This window comes from Vombatus ursinus, unplaced genomic scaffold (assembly GCF_900497805.2).
Source record: "Vombatus ursinus unplaced genomic scaffold, bare-nosed wombat genome assembly UNPS02009975.1, whole genome shotgun sequence".
Lineage (NCBI taxonomy): Eukaryota > Metazoa > Chordata > Mammalia > Diprotodontia > Vombatidae > Vombatus > Vombatus ursinus.
Genome location: NW_020949753.1, coordinates 5501266 through 5519660, shown reverse-complemented (window position 1 = coordinate 5519660; position 18395 = coordinate 5501266). Strand labels below are relative to the sequence as shown.

General features: G+C 38.5%; 1 protein-coding gene across 12 annotated transcripts in view; it reads left to right on the top strand.

Annotated features, from left to right (window-relative positions):
• PTPN13 (protein tyrosine phosphatase, non-receptor type 13) overlaps positions 1-18395 on the top strand; it is a 204551-nt gene that overhangs the window by 108864 nt on the left and 77292 nt on the right. For all 12 annotated transcript variants that reach the window (XM_027853380.1, XM_027853381.1, XM_027853376.1 and 9 more), the window contains 7 exons: positions 4777-4851; positions 4953-5127; positions 8904-9057; positions 9439-9577; positions 10401-10553; positions 12399-12581; positions 17418-17580. In XM_027853380.1, coding sequence (XP_027709181.1) covers positions 4777-4851; positions 4953-5127; positions 8904-9057; positions 9439-9577; positions 10401-10553; positions 12399-12581; positions 17418-17580 — 1042 coding nt within the window. The remainder of the gene's footprint in view (positions 1-4776; positions 4852-4952; positions 5128-8903; positions 9058-9438; positions 9578-10400; positions 10554-12398; positions 12582-17417; positions 17581-18395) is intronic.

The window sequence follows — 18395 nt, the reverse complement described above, 5'->3', positions numbered from 1 at the left end:
TGGCATTAAAGTGACCCTGAGTTGTCAAAAGCTATGCCAGGAGGCTGTGGTCCAATATGAGATTGTACATCTGTTCCCCAAAGTGTAGCCAAGCCAGATATGGAGAAACACATCCCCAAGTTGGCTGTAGGGGCAAACATAGCAACTCTCAGAGTTTTGAACCACAGCCATCTTAAAAGTATTGAAATAGATATTCATTGTTGAAAATAGATATTCCCTCTCCTCACATAGTAAAGAATGTTGAATATATGTTTAACCAAACCAGATAATATAGTTAAATACATTACCCTTATTAGGATAAAAATGTTTATTATTCTCTAATAAGATGTAGTTTGATCATCTCACAAAAGAATGATGCTTTAAAAAGAAAAACAAACAAATCTTTAATCACAGAATTGTAAGGGATTTCTGAGGCTATCTAGTCTAATATGCCTGAATGTGATCTCCTCTATAATATTCTCAATAAATGGATGTTTCCAACCTTATCTTGAAGACCCCTAGAAGTAAACCATTACATGTGGTCGCCTATTACTTTTTTTTTTTTATAAATCTTAATGTGAAGAATTACCTACTGACATCAAAATTAAATGTGCTTCTGTGTTTGTAGTCTTCATTACCAAAGGTTAATAAAAATTAAGATCAGATTATTTTATGATTATAACATATTTTAAATGTTTCTGAAAAAGCTGAACTTGCTAGCTAGAGAACAATAGTGGTTTTGTAGATCATCTTTTGAAAATAACATAAAGCAGAACATTATTTCATGTAGAAATATGAATATCAAGATTCTAGGGATACATAATGTTAAAGAAGATGTACTAAAAAGTGTCCCAGTCAGTTCTCCTCATTCACAAGTTTAGGTCATTTCACCAAACTTGCGTGCCTACCTGTCACGTTTTGAATCGTAGTTGCAATTCCCAACCCCATTCTTTTGTTCGTCAGCGGACCCAGGTCTCTTTTACTAGTCTCCATTTAGATTTCTAGCGTTATCCGCTCTCATTTTGACTGAGTTATACAGTGACTTTTTTCCTCTGAGCCTTGGAAATATCACATTATAAATTCATCAAACTATTCTGTAAAGCAATTTAAAATTATACAAAGACAGTAGCTAAAGTGTCCATACTCATGACCCAGAGATCCCATCATTAGGGATAAGAATAAATGAATGAATGAATCTTTTAAAAAGCATTTATTAGTTGCTTATGATACACCAAGCATTGTGGGGATATAAATACAAGCAAGTAAATCAGCCAGGTGTTCACATGCTGTAGCGTGTGGTTTGGTGGCCTGATTCTGGGCAGGATAAGGTAAAAGCTCATCTGTTAGAGCTCAGGACCCCAGGGGAGTTCAAGTTGAGGTGGGAGGAGGAGGAGTGCCAGAGTGGCTACCACATTGTTTTGAACTGGTGTACCCCGAAAAGGTCAGTGACAAAAAGAAAGACCTTATATTTGCCAAAATATTTATAGCATCGCTTTATGTAGAAGAGCCAAACTAGGATCAAAGTAAATATCCATCCATTGGGGAATGGCTAAGCAAGTTGTGATTATGTTTAAGGAAATTTTACTTTCTCATAACCGTAGCAGTCGAATTGGAAAGAATAATGATAATGGAAAGCAAATGTTGTGAAGGTGTAATAATCAATTTTGACCCCAAAGAAAATACAGTTTGCCTCCTTGCTTCTCCACAGAGATGGAGGACTGGGGGCACAGAACACTTCATATAGTATCATATCTGGAATATGATAGGTTTTTTTTATCTTTTTATGCTTTGATATAAGAGCTTGCTTTCAGGAAGAGAGGAAGGAAATGTAAGTGGTGTTAAAAATGTATCAGAACTTTATTTTACAAAGGGAAGTAATAGATCATTAGTTTCTTTTTGTGTTTTTTTTTTTTTAAGGTTATACTGCTACATGCAGCAACAGCACACATACTTATGAATAAAATAACCCAAGAAATGGATCAGGAAATACCAATCCTGCATCCAAAGATCCTAAAAACTATCCTTCCTCCTTTCTTTCTTTCCTTCTTTGTTTTTTTAACTAGTATCTTTTGTTTTACTATTACTCTTCTTTTCAAATACATCATTCTATGAGCACCCATTTTTCTGGCCCTCCTGCCATAAGCCATTCTTTACAACAAAAAATAAAGAGAGGGATGAAAAATCAGTCCAGCAAAACTAAACACATGAGTTTGACAGTATACGTCCTGTCATTGTAGCACATATGCCCATGGTCCCCCCTTTATCCCATCCCCACCCCTGTAAGTAAGACAAAGAAGTCTACTTTCTTGACTCCTCTTCAGGATAAACTGTGTTCATTGTAATTACATGGTGTTCAGGTTCATGGAATTTTTGCTGTTATTTCTATTATTATTACTATTGTCATTGTATGTATTATTTTCCTGGTTTTTCATAATTTACTCTGTCAATTAGGATCATTTAAGTCTTCCCAATGTTTCTTTGTTCATATTGCATAGTAATAGTCTATGATTTTTTCAGCTCTTCTCTAGTTGGTAAACTTGTATTTTGAATTCTTTGTTGCTACTAAAAGAAAGCTGATTTCAATATTTTTGTATATATGAGATCTTTATTTCTATCTTAGACATCTTTGGGTCATTTGCCTATCAATGGGATTTCTGGTTCAAAATTGTATGGACATTTTAGCAATTTTTAAAATATAATTCCATATTGCTTTTAAAAAATGGTTGAACTTTACAACAGTATGCTTATCATTCTGCAGCCCCTGAAATGTTTACCACTTTTCTTAATTCTTCTACTCTCCTATTGATATATTTTTTTTCAGATTGTGCCTATAGAGCCAACTTAAGGCTTACAGTTAGTTATATATAGTTATAGTCTTTTTCATCATAGAGGTTGGATTCTGGAATTAACTCTCTCCTTCTGCTATCACTACTTAGCATCAAATTTCAAAAACATGCTCCTTGTCTCATTTCTTTCCATTCTTTTAGCCTCGAGTGTAGCCTCAGTGCCACATGGGACAATACGTTTAATTTGGACACATTTAGGCACATGCAGAATGAAGCTATATCTCAGAAATTCTTGGCAATATTAAACACCACCACAACTTGAGGAAAGAGTTCATCTTAGACCACCTCTTCACAATTTTATACAGTGTACTGTTTCATCAAAAGTTTGTGTCTTTGTCTAAACATACCAGTGTCTAACACAGGAAACTTTTATGTGATCCTTTTCTGAGGGAACTAGTCACTAGGGAATTCTTTATGCTTTCTTTGCAGGTAGATGTCAGTTTAAATCCTGATGACTATTCAAATCAGTTGTTACTTCTCTTATATTTTCATTTATTGTTTTCGGGTAATTACCCCACATCAACTTCAGTTGTTAAGGGCAGAATGTTGTAATGTCAAACTTCAAGTGAGGAGACAAAGGTTCCCATCTCAAGTCTGCCACTCACTAGCCTGGCCCTGGACAAGCCACTTCGGCTGCCAGGGCATCAATCTCTTCATCTGTAAATTGAAGGGATTGAAGGAGATAATCTCTAACATCCTTTACAACTTTAGAAGTCTGTGACTTTAGCGTACCTTACATTAGAACTATTTAAATGAACCAAACACATGTACATTTGCACAGCATCCACCTCATAGGATTATTGTGTGTAGAAAATGAGATTATGTCTGTGAAGTATTTCACAGACTTTAAATGCATGTCAGTTTAATTTTTCTTTTTAAAAATTGAAACTTTTTGTTTTTATATCACCCTCATTTCAAAATATAGAGAAAGAACTGCTCCCCAAAGTGCCATCTCTTGTAACAAAGAATAAAAAGGAGAAAATAAAACTTTAACTGAGGAAAACTAGCCAACACATGGAACCAAGTCTCACTGTTCATGCAGTTATCAGCCCCAAGATCCCCCACCCCCATTTTTTTTAAAAAAGGAGAAAAATGTATTTTCTCATCTGTTATGTGGGACTAGGCTTCATTGCAATTATAATTGCTTAGTGTTCTGTTCAATGGGGTTTTTATTTGTATATTTACATTGTTGTAGCATTTGTAGACATTGTTTTCCTCTCTTTTATAACCTAGCTTGTTGAAATTTCACCTTAAGTGAAGTTTTCATCTCTTAACTGTGAAAGAAGGTTCACAAAATTTATTTTTAGTGTATACTTCCAGATTATTCAGAAATTTTTCTTCTAAAGAATGAAGCTGGTATGGGATAGAGGAAGGGAGAAAATTTGGAATTGAAAATAAAATTTAAAATAAAAAAAAGAATGAAACTTCATTTGTAAATGTATTCCAAAGGAATTAGCTTCTTTAACACTCAACATACTAAAAAGTTGACAACATTTCTTTTATGTGTCTTCAAGAATTTTCATTTTTGCCAAACAGCAGAAGTTTGCCAAAACTTCCATGGGGTTATTTTGTTAGCAAAATTCAGAAATTAGTTATGATTTATACCTTAGTTTTTTTTGTTTAGTTTGCAACTTAAAAATTGGCATGTAGAATGTAAGGAAAGGCTTCAGGATCATCTATATCATCTATAGATCATTATAAATCTTTATCCAATTTGAATTTGATATTAAAAGGGTTTTTTAGGTAGATTTCTTTACCAGTGCCAGGAACCATTATCAGAAATGTGACAGTGTACATCTTGGAAGAAAATAAACTCCACATGACAAGTGATATGCTTGAAGATGAATTATGGATATTATATCCATGCCTTTTGCAAGAGCCTCATTTCTTTCTATATTGCTCACTGCTGAGTAAATACTTGTTGACATGACTTGATTTATATGATTTACAGAACTTCTTTGGACCTGAATTTGTAAAGATGACAGTTGAACCATTTATATCTTTGGATCTGCCAAGATCTATCCTTGTAAGTAATAAAAAACACAATTTGCATTATTCTAAGAAAATAACTTCAAAAATATAGCCAAATTGTTTTCTTTTAACAACACTATATTCTTCCAATTGCAGACCAAGAAAGGAAAGAATGAAGATACCCGGAGAAAAATAAACATCATGCTTCTGAGTGGACAGCGATTGGAACTGACCTGTGATATCAAAACCCTCTGTAAAGATGTATTTGACATGGTTGTGGCCCATATTGGCTTGGTGGAACATCACTTGTTTGCCTTAGCTAGCCTTAAAGGTACAAAGAAGTTTTGCGTGTATTCTGTGGACAGTGAAGAAAATAACTACATTTTCACATTGTCCACATTGGGATGCCTTGACAATTTTGGGTGGTTGTAACTGCTGCCATCCCTGACCCTTGTTCCGGTAGTTAAACAATAAGGACAACTTTACTTAAAATGAGTTTTCACAGGCATCTTCCAAGGAAAACTTTTGGCTATAAAAAAAGATTGGTCCTGTTCACCCCAAACTGCCATATCCAAAGTTACAAATGATCTCTTACGGAATCCCATAGCCTTTTCTCATTCTCCATCCTTCTTGGCCTTTCTGTTGCCTTGGTCACTGTTGATCACGCTTTTCTTCTTGATACTCTCTTCTCTCTAGGTTTTTGAGACACTGCTCTTCTCCTGCCTGTCTGACTGCTCTTTTTTTTTTTTTTTTTTTTTTTAGGTGAGGCAGTTGGGGTTAAGTGACTTGCCCAGAGTCACATAGCTAGTAGGCGTTATGTGTCTGAGACTGGATTTGAACTCAGGTCCTCCTGATTCCAGGGCCTGGTGCTCTCTCCACTGCACCACCTAGCTGCCCCATGACTGTTCTTTTTTAGTCTCCTTTGATAGATCTTTATCTAGGTCATGCCCACTAATCCCAGCTATCCCACAGTGTTCTGTCCTGGGTCCTTTTCTTCCTCTGTACTACTTTAATTGGTGATCCCATCAGCTCCGATGGATTTAGTTATCGTCTCTATGCTGATGATTCTCAGAGTCCATAACCTGTCTGCTAACCCCATCTCCAACTGCCTATTAGACATCTTAAAATGGATGGTCATGTCTTAAACTCAGCATATCAAAAACTGAACTTACTGTTTTTCCCCCAGACTTCCTACCCCTCCAGACCTCACTATTACTGTTCAGGGAATCACCACCTCCCAGTTGCCCAGGCTCACAATCTACTGTTATCCACAAGTCCTCGCTCTCGTCCTCAACCTCATATTCAGTCTGTTGCCAAGACCTGTTGATTGTGCATTTGCAACATCTCTCTAAAATGCTCCCTTCTCTCATCAACTCTCAACTGTCACAGGTCCTCATCACTTCATGCCTGGACAATTGCAGTAGCCTGCTGGTTGGTCTGCCTGCCACAAGTTTTCCCCCTCTCCAGTTCATGTTTCATTCAGTTGCCAAAATGATTTTCATAAAATGCATATCTGACCATATCACACCCTAATCAATAAACTCTTGTTGTTTTTCAGTCATGTCCGACTCTTCGTGACCCCATTTGGGGTTTTCTTGGCAAAGATACTATAGTGGTTTGCCATTTCCTTCTCCAGCTCATTTTACAGATAAGGAAACTGAGGCAGACATGGTTAATTAAGTGACTCACCCAGCTAGTAGTATCTGAGGCCACATTTGAATTCAGAATAATGAGTCATTCTGACTCCATGCCTGGCACTCTAGCCATTTCACCACCTGGCTGCCCAGTAAACTCCAGTGACTCCTCACTACCTCCAGGATCAAATACAGAATCTTCTGTTTGACATTCAGAGCCCTTTATGCACAAATTCCATCCCACTGACCTTTCCAGCCTTCTGACTGCTTGCACTCTCCCCCTTACTCTTTGGTCCAGGGACAATGGCCTTGCTTTTCCTCAAACAAGATACTCCTTCTCTTGGCTCTTGGCATTTTCTCTGACTGCCCACATTCCTCGAACACTCTGCTTCCTCATCTCCACCTTCTGCCTTCCCTGGCTTCCTTCAAGACCCAGCTAAACTCTTCCTTCTACAATCCATCACCTTTCTAGTTCTTACCCCGTTAGATTCTGAGTTCCTTGAGGAAAGGGACTATCTTCTGTCTTTCTTTCCATCCTCTTGGTTTAGTGTAAAACCTGGTGCATAGTAGGCACTTAAATACTTACTGATTGACTGATATTAAATTCCAAGACCCAAAAGTGAGTTCCTGCCCACAGGGAAGAGAGCAGAAATTAAGATTTATGCCTGTGTTTCCTCAAAACTGGTAGGACCACATCATTGAGCTTACCCAGTCTCGGTAATAAATTCAACTGTCCCCAGGCTAGAGAACATTTATATCTGCTTTAAATTGACTTCAGTGATAGAAGGTAGACTAGCCAGGAATACCTGAGTTCACATCCTGTTTCTAACACTAGTTATGTGACCAAGGGCCTCTCACTTAAACTCTCAGTCACAAAGGAATTGCTGATCTGTATCGGGGAAGGGAGTTCCCACATTGGGAGTCCTCCATGCAAATGAAATCAAAGACCTGGTAGACCCAATCACCTGTACCTGGTATTTTAGGGTTCATAAGCTACTCTTTCCAAAATTCCTTGAAGGAATTAAGGAAAGTCAGTTGGAAATAGATACAAGCAGGACAGGTTCAATAATAATATTGATTTTTTTTAGCTTGATGGGAGAAGTGAGCTGTGTATGCTGGCAGGTCTACAACTGTTGGGGCCAGTCTCTTTCTGTTCTCTTTCATAGATGAGATTGTCCATCTCATTTGCTCTTTATTAGGGTCAAAATAAATCTGTTATAATTTTAAAAACCAAACTGCCATGCAGTAATGAGATGAAGAAATATCAAGTTACAGTAAGTATCATTTTAGTATATTTATTGATTTCTAATTCTTTAATTTAGCACTCTGTGTATTTAAACAGAATATTATTAGAATTGGCCAAAACTCTCGAGCATTCTGTACCAATAGGAGTTTGCTGAATAATTCGACAAGCATTTATTAAGCACCAACTGTGTGCTGGGCACTGGGCTGGAAGTATTGGAGGTAGAGAGGTAAAAATGAATTTGTTCCTTCCCTCCAGGAGTCTGGAGCCAACTAGGAGAGAAGCAGCTTATTCATAGCTAAGTAAATACAAGTTTATTTGGGGAAGGAGAAAGCTTTAACAATTGGGCTAACATGGGGGCATCAGAAGGGATGTGAAGTGTCAGTAGAACTGAGTTGAAGCTTGAGGAAATCTAAGGAGCTTGAGAGCCTGAGCATAGTGAGTTCAGTTACGGTTCAGGGGACATTCCTGTGGAAATGTAGAAGCAATGGAATGCTCAGGATGCTAATTTGACTAGATCATAGGATGAACAAAGACATAGGTGAATTGTCTGGAGAGGTATCCAGATGGTGCGGTTTTCAGTGGCAGGCTCTGCATTTGCACTTGATTTAAGAGGAAATAAGTAGCCACTAAGGGCAGACCTGTGCCTTAGGTTAATTTGTTTAGCAGTTTGGTGGAGGATGGCTTGGAGAAGGGAAAAATTGGATTTTGAAAGACCAAATAGGAAGCTATCATACTAGTCTAGTTGAGAGATGATGAAGGCTTGAGCTAGGATGTTGACCCTGGGATTGTGATAGACTGTGGAGGGGTGATCCTTGGCAAGGTAGACTGTACAAGACGTAGCAGTTGATTAAATATGGGGAGCAAGGGAGATTGGAGAACCAGAGATATACCTGATCTGGTAAACACTGAGGACTGGGAGGATTGTAGTTCCCTAAACAGAACTATTCAACTTTTCAGGATCATGGGTTGGAGGATTGAGGGGGGAGGAAATCAGTTTTATTTTGGATGAGTTTAATTATACTACTTGTTCCCATGGGATACTGAATTATCAATGATGACATGAATAAGAAGTAAATTGCTGATCTAGTTTCAGCTGGCAATGAAGCTTCACATTAACTTCCTTGTTAAAAATAAAAAGAAGAAAAAATTTTAAAAGGGGACTGTGCCCTCCTAAGATATTATCAAGTATCAGTATTTAATCTTTATGTTTTTCTTTGTGCTTTTTAGATAATGAGTATTTCTTTGTTGATCCTGATCTGAAACTAACTAAAGTGGCCCCAGAGGGATGGAAAGAAGAACCAAAGAAAAAGAACAAAACAACTGTCGATTTTACTTTGTTCCTACGAATTAAATTTTTCCTGGATGATGTCAGTCTAATACAGTGAGTACACAGAAGATTTCTGTTCTTTTTTTTAGCTTCCTTATCCTTTCAATGCCATAACTTTCTAACATTCATTCTTTTTAATTTGATCTCCAAATTTTCTGCCTCTTCCCTCCTCCTTCCTAAAATGGTAAGCAATTTGATAGAGGTTATATATGTGCAATCATGTAAAACATATTTCCATATCAACTCTATAACCTTCTAATATTTATTTTTCTTGAATAGCTCAGTTTAGATCAAATTCTCAGTATTACCTTCATAATAACCGATGGGAAAGATTTCATTTTGTTATATAAAATGTTCACCAAATTGTAGGGTGATAAAAATCATCCAAAGATTCAAGAATAAGTGGCTAAACATAAAATTTCTGTCTTTTCTCAGACATACTTTGACCTGTCACCAATATTATCTCCAGCTGCGTAAAGATATCTTGGAGGAGAGGATGCACTGTGATGATGAAACTTCCTTACTGCTAGCCTCTTTGGCCCTTCAAGCCGAGTATGGTGATTACCAACCAGAGGTAGGAGTTCCTTCTTTCATATACAAGCAGAGACCATTTCTGTGTTGCTGTTAGACCTGCCCTTATCCTAATCAGTAACTGTATAGCTTTCAAGAATTTCTAATTGAACATTGTACACAGTAACATCAATATTGTGCGATGATCGAATATGATAGACTAGCTCTTCTCAGCAATACAATGATCCAAGACAACTCCAGTAGACTCATGATGGAAAATGCTGTCCACATCCAGGAACTTTGTAGTATGAAAGCAGATCAAAGCACACTGTTTTCACTTTTTTTGTTGGTTTTTTTTTTCTTTCTTCTGTTTTTTTCCCCTTTTGTTCTGATTCTTTCACAGCATGACTAATATGGAAATATGTTTTATATGATTACACACGTATAACCTATATCACATTGCTTGCTGTCTTGGGCGGGGGGAATGGGAAGGAGGAAAATTTGCAACCCAGAATCTTCTAAAAAATGAATGTTGAAAGCTATCTTTACATGTCATTGGAAAAAATAAAATACTATTAAGTGGGAAAAAATGAATGTTGATAACTGTCTTTACACATAGTTGGAAAAAACAAAATACTATTTACAAAACAAAGTAAAAAAAAGAATTTCTCATTGAAGTCTGGTCATGGCTTTTTGGAGTTGATGTAGTATTGATTAAAATTCAAGGAAACTGCTTCTGGTGTGCTTTGGTGGTTTACAACAACATGTTTTACACTCTCTCTCTCTCTCTCTCTCTCTCTCTCTCTCTCTCTCTCTCTCTCTCTCTCTCTCTCTCTCTCTCTCTCTGTCTCTCTCTCTCTTTTTCTCCCTGTCTTCCTCCCTCTCAGGTTCATGGTATGTCTTATTTTAGACTGGAACATTACTTGCCAGCTAGAGTGACAGAGAAGTTGGATTTATCCTATGTGAAAGAAGAGTTACCTAAGCTGCACAGTACCTACATAGGGGCTTCTGAAAAAGAAACAGAAATGGAGTTTTTAAAGGTAAGTCAAACTATACCAGACCCCAAGGCTAATGTGGATGGTAAGTTCCATGGTTCCCAGTTTCATCCTTTGACAGAAAGATTTTACATTGAGTTCAGATGTGAACATAACCCAGACAGCGTATTCAGAGTATATTGCTTTCTGCACTTGGAGCCAGAAAGACTTGTACATGACATATTTATTAGCTGTGTGACCATTGGCAAGTCACTAGGAAAACTGAAAGGTCTATTTATTCATTGTAAGAGTTTTATCACACTCAAAAAAAAAAGAGAGAGAGAGATGATGTTTTTGTTTTAACTAGCTCCTTAGGGCACAAAAGTATTCCTTCCTTCTCTTCTGCCTTTAGGGAGAGTCAAGTTTCCCCACCCTTTGTAAATAGTTAATGAGGTTTCATTTCACCTCTATCTAGATAATAGAGATATAGGGTCATTATTTGTTATACTTTATGCCAGTAGTGATATATATTAAGACTGCTAACAGAGAAGCAGATTTCAGTTAAATAGAAGGAAGATTTCCTAACATTTCAAGTATATCAGTCTAGTTATCTTTAGTGGGCTTTTTGGGAGCACCAACGGGCTTTAAGCTATTCTGCCTTCATTTGCAAAATGCAATCCATCTACTTTCCTTGAAGTCTTTCCAGACTCACCCTATCTGGCTCAGTTAACACCCCATCCCAGTTTTTATCTATGATTACCATTAACACTGATCAAAAGCTGGATATCAAGTGCACTTGAAATAGAGAATCTGGTGGTATTTTTCAGCCTCTCCCAAAAGGTTACTAATCCACAGTTTTTGTCTTTCTTCCATCCCCTCCCCCAGAAGCACTACAGTACTAGTAAAGCAGACAATAAAAAACATTATTTATTTTGACTTTAAAAAAGCCAAGAGGAACCATTGGCATTTGTAAATAAGAAGTCATTGGTAACTTTGCAAAGATTAATATTGTTAGATTCTCAGTAGCAAAGGGTTGATAAGTAAGAGGAGGAAATGAAATGGAGGCAGTCAATACAGATAGCTTTTTCTGGGAGTTTGGTTGAAAAAGGGCGGAGAAATTGTATGAAAGTTTGAGGGAGTGGTAGGATCTAGTGAAAGTTTTAAGGATGAGTGAGACTTGGACATGTTTGTGGGCAGTAAGGAAGGAACCAGTTGATGGGGAGATTTGAGTATATAAGAAGCAGAGATGATTAGAGGGGCAATCTTTTGGAGAAATTAAAAGGGGATGGTGTGAAGGGTTCATATGCAGAGAAGAAGGGCCACCATTAGAGACTAGAATAAAGGAGGAGAGAATGGAAGATTTTGACAAGGGTCTGTGATAATTGGAGAAAGGGAGAAAGGTGAGCTCATGGCAAATGTCCTAGATTTTTTTTCTTAAGTATGAGTCTTGAGCTGAAAAGGAATAGGAGATCAGTGGTATTAGAGGTAAGAATATTAAATTGAAGAGTTCGTCGTGAGCCTAAGAACTAGAACACTTGTGAGTCGTAGCAGGATCAAGATTGTGATGGTTCCTGTGGATGTTGGTGGATGGAGGTGACATTCAAGAAGAGGTCAGTCATTAAGAGTAGAGTAGATTGAAGAACTGGAAAGTAACAATGTTTGAGGGACCTTGGGTGTAGAGGAAAAGACTAATCCAGGCACTGGATTCTATGAAAATTGAGAATGAATTACCTGGGGGCTGATAGAGTTGAGGTGGATGGGGGATGAGATGGGGAGTTGGAGAGGTGGGTTGTGGTTACATCTAATTAGCTCAGTATCTTTTCTAGGTTAGAACCTATTGTGCAGATTATAGTTTTGTTTTCCAGTTATTTCTTGTTTATGTTTATAGAATTAATTGCCTTTCTTTTATAGGTCTGCCAAAGACTGACAGAGTATGGCGTTCATTTTCATCGAGTACACCCAGAAAAGAAGTCTCAAACTGGGATACTTCTTGGCATCTGTTCTAAAGGCGTCCTTGTGTTTGAGGTGCACAATGGAATCAGAACCCTGGTGCTTCGCTTCCCATGGAGAGAGACCAGGAAGATTTCTTTTTCTGTATGTCTACTTAACTTCCAGTTTTGTATTTTGTTTTTTGCCATATTTATTGGAAACTTTTAGTGAAATATATTGTCATTTATTGCATGTAGTACACGTAATCATTGTTTGTTGAATCAAGTGGAGTTAGATGCTTGCTTTTGAGGATGATAGTATGACCTGTAGGACTTTATTCATGCTTGAGATCTGATGCTAGGGATGGTTTTTTTTTTTTCCCTACAAAAATATTTTAGGAGATCAATCATAGAAATTCTTACTTAATTGTCAGTTAGATTGTTTGGTTAACTGACACTCACATTTTGTATCAATCAGAGTTTGTAGCCCAAAAATCTTTCTGTTGGCAGAATTTCATGAAGATGGGAGAATCTCCTGATTATATGTAGAAAAGAAATAAATTTGGGATTGGACAAAGATGAGAAAAGTTTAGGTTTTTTTATTTCCAAAGGTAGGCCTAGTTTTAGTTCAGTACAACTTGTCAGTGGCAGTGAGTCCCATCAGGATGTATTCCATTTGCTTTTGGCCTCAGATTTTCAGACAGGCCCTGGAGAACTTCCCAGTCTGTAAGAATCTGTTGAAACCGATCATTGGAATCCACTGTGAAAGATTCAATATACTCTGTGTACAGTGAGTGGGTTTTTTGAGGGGAGGCAGAAGAAGGAAGGGAATTGATTTCCTCTAAAAATCATGGAGTCACCACCACCCTCTCCAAGTATTATTAGAGCAATGATCTAAACGTTCCAACAGTTAGTCAACAGACATTAAGTACCTGCTATGTGTCAGACATTATGCTGTAACTGTAGTACCTGTTGACAATACAAAAACAAAAATGAAATAGTGTTTGCCTTCAAGGAGCTTCCCCAGAATCATCTTTCTGAAGTCTTTAGGACTAGATATGATCTGATATGATTCAAGACTTTGGGTCCTGCCCACGGAAGATTATAAGCCTTCTTCCTGTGTGGAGCTTATCAGAAACCGCACATAACCCAGTCGATGTGGCTGATAATGTCACCGCCTCATGATTTAGGACCAGCCTGGAACCAACCTTTTCTTTAAAATTTCCAGAAACAGAATCTGTAACTCCCCCCTAGTAATTTTGTCCTGAGTTTAAAGGGGTTCACTTATCCCAAAGTTCTTTTGTCTCTTGCCTGAGTCTCTTGACACAATTTAAACCGATTTTTACTCCAGATGAGGTAATGTATATAAAACCCTTTACAAGCTTTAAGACCTTATGTAAATGTCAATGGGTTATTCTTTATAATTCCATCCCTGCCCATGAGGGAGATAGAAAAGTCACTGTTCATCTCCAACCGGGACAAGGGCTTGAATAGCATTTGTTTAAAATACGATGTCATTAACACTAGAGGTAACTGAAAGGCTTCTTTCAAAATGGGCAGATAAAGTGAAACAAATTTTTGATCACATGAGGTCTCCTCCTTTATGGAAACAATTGTGATTTTACTTAGGAGAATGATTAGTTTCCAATTTCACCCTTACATGGAGCTACTTTGCAGCAAACGCTGTCCAGGCCCTCAGTGTACTGCTATACACCAGATGCATTGGGCTCCATTCCTGTTGCCGAGGATATAAATACTTCCACAACTTTGGAATTCAGATTTCTTGATCTAATCAAGTCAAATCAGCAAACATTGATTGAGCTCCTATGGCATACCAATTAGTGCACTAAGTAAGCACTCTATTCATAAACTGAACTAGATGAGAAGCCATGAGCAAGTCACTTAGCACTGATGCACCTTGATTTCCTCATCTGTAAAAAACGAGGGAAGGCCGTAGGAAGTGGGACTTTGTAGTCAGAGGGCTTGGAGAGCTCTGCCACTTACTCTCTGTGTTACCTATGGGAAGTCACCTAAGCCCCTTTAATTCTTTGTCTATACAATGAGGGCCATAGCAGACGGAAAAGGCCTGACCCAGACTGATGTGGGGCCTGAGTTTGAACCTGGAAAAAAAATGAGACCCTTGTAAAATATCCAACAATTAGCAAATAGCAGTTTCCTTAGCCCCAGCAGGGTAAAGACCTTGAGAGCAGGGAAGGGAGAATAAGTAAGGTACCACCTCAATCGCATTGCTCAACCTCTCTGCCTCAGTTTCCCTGTGGTATTCTCTCATATCAGTCAGAGAGAACAGCTCCAGCTTCCTGTGCCCTGGTTTTTCTCTACTCAAGTAGCCAGGAGCCCGTGAGCTGTTCTCTTGTCCTCCTGGGGGAGGGAGCAAGAGCCTTCCTGGCCAGGCCATTTCCCACCTGGCTCTTCTGCTGGACTCCATGATCTCCACAAACTCATCGTCTTGCAAGATGAAATCGACTCTAGCTCACACCTCCCCAGATCATTTCGCACCCTGGCAGCAGGACTCTGTATGTGGGATCTCCCACAATCAGAGTGTACCTTTAGAGACCAGACTGTCTCCCCAGCTTGGATCCCCAGCACTTAGCAAGGTGCCTGGCACACAGTAGGCACTTAACAAATGTTTACTGACTCTAATTCTATTGGACTCATGGACCTCCCAGGCAGCTTCACCTCTCTGTCCCTGTATCTTCTGCAAGCAAGTAGGCAAGCCCAGGATGAAGACGGCCCCGAAGAAAAGTCAGAAGAAGAATCCTGGCTGAAGTTCCTCCTCTGGCCACCTGACAGCCGTGGCTGCTGGCGGTCATTTGTGATGCAGCGGCCTGCCTGGAGGAGTTTATCACAGCAAAAGAAGAATGAAAATAACTCCTGAAAAGTTACCCCAACTGCAGACTTGAACAAAAGGGAAGGCGCAGATTGAAGGACATCTTAACCTACCTTGACTTGTGTTTTACTCATCTCTCTGGAGTCCATTCAGGGAGCTGGACCTGTGCCCAGCCTTGGGTGAAGAGCCATTTGGGAAGAAATCCAAGAAGAAAAAGGAAAAAGAAACAGCAGATGGGAAGCTCATCATCCCGGATCGACCTGGCTTCCATAATGAGGGCACTATTTACCCTGCGGGTCTCGGCAGGACCCACATGTGTGCCCAGACCAGAGGTGTCTGTACACGTATTAAATCAAGGAAGGTGATATTCTGTTTCAGTTTGATATTGTGCCTGAAAATGATCCAAAGAAAGCCACTCTGGGCTCTTCTGCACATGCAGGTCATGCTGAGTGACTCCAGACCATCAGTGTAGCTTCACCCGTGGGTGAAGTTTGATGTATGTAAGCCTAGGAAGAGTCAGGTCCCACAGGAGCTAGCTGCCAGAGAATGAGGTAGTGAGGTGCTCTGAGGGCTGCCTTTCAGGGAAGATTCAGCCTCGAAAGACAATCAGAATGATCCCATTCTGCCAGGATGCTGGGATCTCCCAAGGCTACACCATCAGTTGGTCCTCTCAGCCCATGTTTCTGACTCACGAATCCCTACCAACCACTCACCTGCAGCACATTATACATCACCATCCCAGGGCAGCTTAGCCCAGTCCTCAGGCTGAACAAAACATCAGAGACCACACACCAGGCTCATCATGATGAATTTTTAAACTTAAGATAAAATATAAAACATAGAAAACAAAGTAGCAGAGCCTGTCTATCAATGACATAACGACATTAATACCCCTTATTGTTTTATCATACTTGGTGATGATATTCTTAGGGAAAGACTTTGGCTGTTTCTCTCTTTTGTAATAAATTTCTCTTGCAAATCCTAAAAAAAGGAAAAGCATTGAAAAGTAAGGCAGAATATGAACTCAGAGATATCCTTTTTCTGAACTTGGTACATAATGGGTACATCCCATTGTCTTCCTTGTCATCATGGCATCTTTTGGGCTTTTACTAGCAGAGCCCTGCCTGTTTGCCCCTCATCAGCCCTGTCCTCTGGCAGGTTCACTTTAATGTTGCCCTGATGGAACCAAGCTCCCCTAGTCGCCAATAATGAATTGGGCTCTTTGCCTGGAGTTTCACAAACAGAGCAACAAAGACCCCTTATCATTCCTTTTTCAACAAATTTTGTTTTTGGAGAAACTCCTTCAGTAGACTTCAGGACACTGATCATGAGATCTCTTCCTGTCCTGATAGCTAATTTAGATGATTATATTTGAAAGTGGTAGTCAATATTGATTTAATTTATTGCTTAAAATGATTCCTTATGTAGAATCATAGTTTGCATTAACTTAAGCAGTATTTTTAAAAACATGCGTTCTTTAAAACATGAAATCGGAATAATTCTTGATTTTTTTTTGTTTGTTTTTGTTTTTTTGCTAGGCAGTGGGATTAAGTGACTTGCCCAGGGTCACACAGCTAGTGTCAAGTATCTGAGACCAGATTTGAACTCAGGTCCTCCTGACTCCAGGGCCAGTGCTCTATCCACTGTGCCACCTAGCTGCCCCAACAATAATTCTTTTTTTTTTTTTCCCCAACAGTAATTCTTAAAAGGTAGTTAGTAGGCTGGAACTCTTAGATACAAACTTCAGCCCCTCCCCCCAAAAAATGATAAACCCCATTATCCATAAATGTTCACAACACTCAAAAAACAGCTCTAAATAATAAAACACAAGAGGGGCAACATGTCATAGTAGATAAAAGGGGGACCTCAGAGTCAGGAAGGTCTTTGCTGCCCTACGAAAGTCTAACTTCTTTAATGACCCAAGCAATTAAGGCTATCTGTACATTACAAAGGAGTTGTTGACCTGCACCAAAGGGAAAGGGAGGGCTTCCACCCCATGAGTTAATGAACATCACAGATCACTCTTTTTCCCCTTCCCCCCAAAAAATAACCATATTTCCATCTTTAAGTGCTGTGTTATAAGATCATAAGATTAACATTCCTTTGAAATATCAAATTTATCTTTATGAGGAATCATTCTGTTTAATGTTGTAGAAAAAGAAAATCACCCTGCAGAATACATCTGATGAAATAAAGCATACGTTCCAGACTAACAACAGTAAAGTTTGTCAATACCTTCTACACCTCTGTTCTTCCCAGCACAAATTCCAGCTGCAGATGAGAACAAGACAGAGTAACCAAGATGCCCTTGATATTGGTAAGATCTAGAAGATTTTGGAAGATAATATCTTTGCATATATTTCTTTTAGGGGGAAGATTTTTTTTCAAATGACCATGTTAGAACTGATATACGTAGAATCTCACCTAGTCAAGTTTATAAAGTCAATCATAAATGAAGCTGAGAATTTAACTTTATAGTCTTGTCTCCTGTTCTATTTCTCCAGCCTTGAGCATTGGACCATATCTCAGATCAATCAAAAAGAATTTGTCTAGGGGGTAATGTGTTTTTGTAATATGTTTCTTGTGTGGCATCATTATCATTCGTTATGAATGTGTATATGAGAGGGAGTAGGAGAGAGAAAGAGAGAAGTACCTAACTTCAGCGAATCTTAATAGTCTAGTTAAAGATAAAACTAAAATATGTAGAATTCTATATACGTATATATGAAGGTAGTATACAATTGAGACTTAAATTGTGCAGTATTATACTATAAAAACTGTAAAATAAAGAAGAGAAAGGAAATCATTAAGTATTAGGATTAAGTCAAGGGAATCTTTGTGAAACCCTGAAGAATGGGTAGGGTTTGGATATGTTTTAAGGAGAAAGAAGACATTCTGAGTGAGGGGAGCATAAGCAAAGTTCAAGTGTTAGGAATGGAAGTGGTATGTTGGTGGGACCGGGACTTAATATGCTGTATCAATTTTGTAGGTGGACATTAACTGACCTATGCTGGTAGACCTAGAATATTACGAGTGACTTGTCTCAGGAATGAGATGACATTACATCCACATCAGTGTAAATAATTATAACAACTGTTCTAGTTCCTAGATAGTAAGCCAGGAAAATGGAAA